At 40.6% G+C, this 6,569-nt stretch overlaps 1 protein-coding gene across 1 annotated transcript; it reads right to left on the reverse strand.

Annotated features, from left to right (window-relative positions):
* Positions 1-1,321: 1,321 nt before the first annotated feature.
* Positions 1,322-5,152, reverse strand: LOC147326721 (troponin I, fast skeletal muscle-like). The gene is made up of 7 exons (XM_086302059.1): positions 5,062-5,152; positions 3,034-3,067; positions 2,860-2,896; positions 2,652-2,780; positions 2,381-2,470; positions 1,890-2,066; positions 1,322-1,573 (listed from the first exon to the last, which is right to left on the reverse strand). The coding sequence occupies exons 2-7, from the start codon at positions 3,039-3,041 to the stop codon at positions 1,478-1,480; spliced, it is 537 nt and encodes a 178-aa protein (XP_086158185.1). The 5' UTR covers positions 3,042-3,067; positions 5,062-5,152; the 3' UTR covers positions 1,322-1,477.
* Positions 5,153-6,569: the final 1,417 nt, after the last annotated feature.

The raw sequence follows: 6,569 nt of genomic DNA on the forward strand, positions 1-6,569 counted from the left end.
AGTGTAAAATTGCTGTTTGTAGCAGAGCTTAAATGTGTTTTGTAGCCTTAAAAATCACACATACAAGCTTCAGCCCATCCCTATAAATGTGTATGATTATGAAGGATGAGGATCAAACTTTGTGTGACTTCATTAAACTTCCAAATTGTAGAAATAACAATCAGCTCATCAGATGAAAACTGGGATCACAAATAAATCTTTAAAAAATGACATATTGGTTTATTGGTCTATATTTGCAATTTGTGGAACTTTTCTCACTCAGGATTCTTCGACTGAACTTTTATTGACAAAAGATCCAACCATCATTATAACTGTTGGATGGTGCAAACCACTACGAAAAGTTCTGCTGTTCCCAAAGCAAACAGGGAGGTCAAACACATACAAAGATATTCTGCTTTTTCTTAAACAGTCATCTTTTCTATCAAACTGTGAAACCTGTGGGAAAGATTCAATTCCAAGGTGATTTGTATGAAGTCTTGGTGTCACCTCTGTCTGTCACCAAAAATCAAAGAGCCATCGAAGATGAATTTAGAGTTTTAGTTAATCTGCCTGACACCATTAGATCCTTTGGGCCTCATAAAGCAAAAACAGCCACAAACACGACTCAGTCCGGAACTCTGAACCGCATTAGAGCTGCTGCTTTTTAACATTCCCGCAAGCTAAAGAGAAACCACAAAGATCTTTTTTTAAGAAAAAATAAAGGACATGTGTCGTTTCATTTTCCCTTCACTCCTATTTATTGAAAACTATCCCAACCTCCACTTCGGTATGTCAGCACAGCCATGAAATGCATATTCTTAACACCAAATAGTCAGCTAGCTGACCACAGGTTAAAGAATATTTAAGAAATGTTCTCAAAAACAATCATCGTGATGCTGAAAAGTCATTGTTCAACTATAATAATAATAATAATAATAATGCAAAGATTAAAGTATTATGTCTATGATATCATACAGAGGGAAAAGTATAAAAAACTGCGTGAAGTTAAGTGTTTCGAGCAGTCGGCAGCCTGAGAGTTTGGTTGACAGGGATTACTGAGTGTGTGCAGTGATCCCTGTCAGCCAAACGCTCATTATTACAAACTTTGGATATTTTTAATTTGGGTATCCAAATTAAAAATATCCAAATTAAAAAAAAAACAAAACTCACTGTTGTTTTGGAATAAATCACATTTTCTTCAGTTAAACACACACTATGTCCATAAGCATGAGCCATCACAGCGCAGTTATCATTTAGAGGTTATTTTTTTAGACTGTGGCTGTCTCTACTGTCATAGTTTGGTTTCTATTAGTGTAAACCAGAAATGCTTCAACCTGGTTGGCATTACCATAAGTAAAGACAGCACATCTTCTTCAGCAGGAATTGTTTGTTTATTCAGTAAAAATGTTTACAGGATCAAAAATGGTTGTGTGCTTTCTAATCGTCACATTAAGCCCGTCAGTGACAAACAGAAACTAAAAATACTCTTAAGCATTGTTTAGGCCTCAGCCTCAAACATCTTCTTCCTCCCATCCATGCCGGATTTGTCTTCAATGTTTTTGCGCCAGTCGCCGACATCACGGAGCTCTTTGTCCTAAAACACAACCAAAAAAGAGAGCCAGGTTAGGTGCTTTAATTAAACAGTGTCAGAGAATAATGAGAAGAATGAGAGTAATCTCAGCCTCATACACCAAGTTAGAGTCTAATATGACTCTAACTTAAATAGCAACGACATTAAATGTCGTTGCTATTTAATGAAATTTGATTAAATGTTGCTTAAGTGACAAAATGTTAGAAATCTAAAAAATATAGCATCAAATGATAAATGCACATTGATAAATATTACTGGCTGCTGCTTTTGAGACAACAACAAACACATTTATAAAATATGCATCCAACCAGGTCCTCACCTCGTCCTTCACCTCCTTCTTGACCTGCTTCAGGTTGGCTCTCAGGTCCAGGTTAACTGTGTGTTTGGAGCCTAGCAGAGCTTTCAGCATGGCGTCTGCAGACATGCGTACTTTTTTCAGCACGGGCTTCTTAAACTTGCCCATCAGGTCCTGGACTTTAATCTTCAGGTCATCGATCTGGAAAAGAAGATTACAGAGACCATGATGAAAGTTCTTCAGCATGGAATTTGATCCAAAGCACTGGATATTCCAGTTTTATTTAATCATCAGAACATTAAAGTGTCGGGTGAAAAAAAGTAGAAGGTTTGCCATCTGGGCAGCGATGCTGTGTTTTACATAATTTTATTCACACTCCCTAAATCTGACATGACATCCTTCTGCTGATGGAAGACTTCACCATCAACCGATACCTTAGTTTAAATGTTCAAGCAAAGCACAGCCCGAGCTTCTGATGATGGACGCACGGCAGGTTCCGCAGGGTTATATTCTACCTCTTTGTTGGCTTTGTTGACTTTCATCTCCAGGTCGTATCGCTCCTCATCGATCCCGTCGATCTTGCAGTGGATCTCCTTGCACAGATCCTGAGCACAGATGCAAAAGCCATTGTTACACATGCACTGCAACTATGAACTTTTCCAGACGTTACCCAACAGAGATGCATATTAGAACGCAAATGCTGGACATGAAATGGTCATTAACGAGCCAGGTCGCTAGTCTGTGTGACATCCTCAGCACAAGTGTTGGTGTTCTTTTGTGACGTGCCTGCAGCTCCTGCATGGTCCTGGGCATGGACACAGGAGGACAGGTCTCAGCTATGTACCTCCTCTTTGCCTCCTCTCGCTCTCTTTCTTCCTCCTCCAGTATACCTTTAGCGATGGACAGCATCAAACTCTTCAAAAAAAATAACGTACATGTCACATCGAGTGTACATGCAGATTGCAAATAGTTCCGATTGCAAAAGAGCTTTTACCTTCAGCTGATGCTTACGACTTGATGACACTTTTTTCCTAAAAGAAAATCAATCCGTTTGTCATAAGCAAACTTCAAAATTCAAAATCAGCTTAGATAAATCGTTTGTTTTTTTTACTTCAAAATGTTTAAGAACTTTTTCAGACTTGTGTAAAAACAAGACAGAAGTACTCACCCCAACATCTTGGTGTTTGTTTGGGTTCAAAACCCTGCAGAAAAACATTAGGGGGAAGGGGAAAGAATGGTTAATTATTAGGAAATAACTGTGAAGTCATGGGCTAACAGAAAGATTGGGAAGGAAGGCAGGTTAAAATGGGGTCAGACTGAGAAACAGTTCAAGAATGCTTCTATTGAAAAGAATAACTCCACTTAGGAGAAACACAACACCGAGTTGAGGATCAGCGGTACTCCTCGAGGAAAAGCCTCTAGGCTAAATTAGGATCAGGATTTTGGGTCTGTTGTCCCCCCCTGGGTTCCCTTGTCTGTCTTCTTGAAGATTATTAAGAAAAACTTGATACCTCCTGTGTTGGCGCAAACATCTCAGACATGACTAAGTCATGAAATGCCTTCTCTGAAAATAGAGACTGAGCAGAACAATCCAGATCAACAATCGCTGCACCCAGACCGAGAGGAGGGAAATAAGGACCCTGCCATTTTTAACCAAGAAGAATCAAGAATCTTCCTTAGATACTCAGTACTCAGTACTCAACTAGCAATAAATGTTTAGCGCAAATGTGGTCCACAATCTGTAGTTTCTCTGGGCCACATTCAGCCCTGATTGATGGTACAGACTAAGGGTGAGTCCAACTGGCTTAACTTAGGTGCACCTTATATGGCATAGATGGCAAGCTCGTTTGTGGCATTTGGACCACATGTGGTCCACACAATAATTGCAAAACCTTTCTTGCCCCCAGCTCTTGATTTTTGGGCTACCAACAGCACACACTACATTTGCTCTAAATAGTATCAGGCCTACATCGTGACTTTTGGTCCAGGTTGGACCAACAAGACATTCCTGCAAATGACAAAATTAACCCAGATTCAGCCCAGAATACAGAATCGTAGCATCACTTTGCATAAATCTGCAGTTTGAACCTTTCTTCTTTTTTTAATCTCATCCAAGCTTTCTAGCATTCAAAGTATTAAAACAGAATCCAATAAAAAGCTTAATATTTCTATGGAATAACACACACACACACACACATCATCATCATCATCATCAGTTAAAAGATGCGGATCTCAAGATGGTCTCAAGAAAAAGCAATAAATTTAAAGTTATTTTGATGCCTTCAAACTCCCACCATTTCTCAACAACACTCAACTTTTTAGAACTCGCAAACTCCAAACATCAGAAATTTAAACCATGAGAAGAAAAAAGTACTGATGATACAAAAGGGAGAGCACATGTTTGAAGTGACTTTAAGCTTTTCTTTTGCGATAATGACACAACGTACCACAAAACAACCACTGAAGGATCACAGAGAGTTGAAAATGTAACGCATTTCTAATTACTCGCAAGGCAGAACACCATCGGTGCACTTCTTCTGTGCAGCTGTCGCACTTTGGTTGGACTTGTGACAGCTACAGGTGCTGAAGCTCTCAGAGTGTTTACAGGTGACTCAGTCCCACTGAGTTTAGATTAGATTAGATTAGATAGAACTTTATTAATCCCTCGGGTGGGTTCCTCTGGGAAATTCGATTTCCAAAAAAGCACAGCACAGCACAGCACCGACAGAAGAGTTTTGTTCTTTCTACAAATACAAAACGGATGACATTTCACTGCGTTCAATTATGTTTTGGATGCTGATGTTTTCATGTATTGGAGCTTATCTGTATAAAACATGGAGCTGATTGAATTAGACCAGATAAATGTGACACACGACCTCTGTGATGACACGGCGAGAAACACTGGGACTATCACTTTCCAAACGCGAGAGTCCATTTGCACCAGCACACCTCATCACACTGCACTTCACACCTGGAGCGCTGACAGCGCCACCCCCAAAACAAACCATACTGGCATTAAAAAGCTTCTCATCACCATCGTCATCATCATCATCCTGCAGTGACACTTTCTAATGAGCTCATTTCCTCTCACCACATCACAAGTTTAGCTTTAGCTTTTTTTTTTAAAAAAAAGATCCCTTCAATGAACTGCAACAGAACGAGATCTGTCCAAAAGGTAGTCTAAGAGATTTCTCACCTTTTGGCTGATGAGGAAAACAGAAATGACCAACCGATTTGGGAAGCAGCCTCGTTCCTGGTGCTATAAGTTGGTATATATACTGCATTCCCAAAAGGCAAAGGGAACCCCATCTTTCTCTTTATGGAAGGCAACTTTTTCACTGACCAATGGGATCCAGCACCTGAAATATTATATCTGACCTCCCCTCCTCACCCCCTGAGAATCTCCCCGCCCTATCTCGTCATTATAAATAACCCCTTCTGCCCAGATTGCTTTGCTTATTGAATTATTCTCTTCCTACCCCCAAAAAGGAAGTCGCTCCTGTACTGAGTAGAAACGCAGAAGTTGCAAATCAAACAGCATATGGTATATTTACAGGGTCGAGGGGTTTTAGGCAGTTTTAGGCAGTTTTTCAGGAGATCACGGAGCAGGAGTGATGAAAGTTAAGGAGACAGCAGGTGGGAGGGCAGAGCAATGTTGTCAAGACCCTGGCTGAAGGATACAATTAAGAAGCTGTTAACAGAAGGTGGCCAAGCACTTTCTACATTTCAGTGCAGGAGGGGAAAAAAACAGAGCGGGAATTCCCCACTGTTTCCTGTTTTTCCTCTTAATAAGGCAATAGATGAGAAATAAAAAAAAAGGTTTATCTGAGGAGAGGTGACATGACAGTTCCATGCAATCTGCTGCTTTCATGCTCTGTTATGCTGCTGAAGCTCTACCAGTGGCTCAAAACGAGGCTTTTTTGTTAATGTGGCAGCAGAGGGAGAATAAAGACTACACTGGGAACAATTTTCATGCTCTTGTGCAGCCCTGTGCCCTCATTCAGGCGTATTACACAGAAAGTGGCGCTGCACACGAGTCTGATAATTGCTTTGCATTACATAAGTGTTTTGTATTCAGAAGCGATCGTGCAGCTGTTACAGCTGGAACTCATTTCAACATATCTGAAATCTGCTTGGTAGCTTCATCGTTTATACTATAACCTTTTATTATATTTAATGTTAAGATTTAAATCTGGAACATAATTAGTGGAGCAGAAAGTACAAAATGTGACACTGCAGGTGAGCGGGCTGTACGAGAGGAAGTGGACAGCACTGTCGCCACATGGCCGGGTTCTCTCCAAATACTCCAGCAGGAACCTGGAGATTTTGATCATTCGGATCTCATATTGTCTCGTATTCTCTGGATGTCTGTCATTTTCTTTCTCTGGCTCCACTGCAGGAAATTTCCTGATTGAAGGAACTTAGTTCTTTAGTGCATGTCAGAGGAACCAGGGCACAAACGAAGCAACAGGAGACAGTTTGACCTCCACATTGTGCTTATTCAGGGAACTTCCAGGGTGGGAGTGGCTTACAAATCAACATTTAGCAATGAGCTAATTTCTTAAATGGTAATGGGTGACATCACAGTGGTTGTGTCCATTATCAGTCTGTGCTTCTCACTAAGCGTGCACACAACACCAACTCTGAACGGCTTCAACATAACAGAGCTGTGTGTGCTCAAATCACTTCCAACACATGAGCAGC

The sequence above is a fragment of the Aulonocara sp. 'chitande type north' Nkhata Bay genome, linkage group LG7, assembly GCF_057382095.1.
Source record: "Aulonocara sp. 'chitande type north' Nkhata Bay isolate Kocher_YH1m ecotype deep benthic linkage group LG7, A_spYH_male_GT1.1, whole genome shotgun sequence".
NCBI classification, from domain to species: domain Eukaryota; kingdom Metazoa; phylum Chordata; class Actinopteri; order Cichliformes; family Cichlidae; genus Aulonocara; species Aulonocara sp. 'chitande type north' Nkhata Bay.

Bases quoted from the DNA above. Each gene is read 5' to 3' on its own strand.
- LOC147326721 (XM_086302059.1), bottom strand. The intron at 2,471-2,651 runs GCACGTCACAAA...ATCTGTGCTCAG, and splicing joins GGACCATGCAGGAGCTGCAG to GATCTGTGCAAGGAGATCCA. The intron at 1,574-1,889 runs GTGAGGACCTGG...GTTGTGTTTTAG, and splicing joins AGAAGGAGGTGAAGGACGAG to GACAAAGAGCTCCGTGATGT.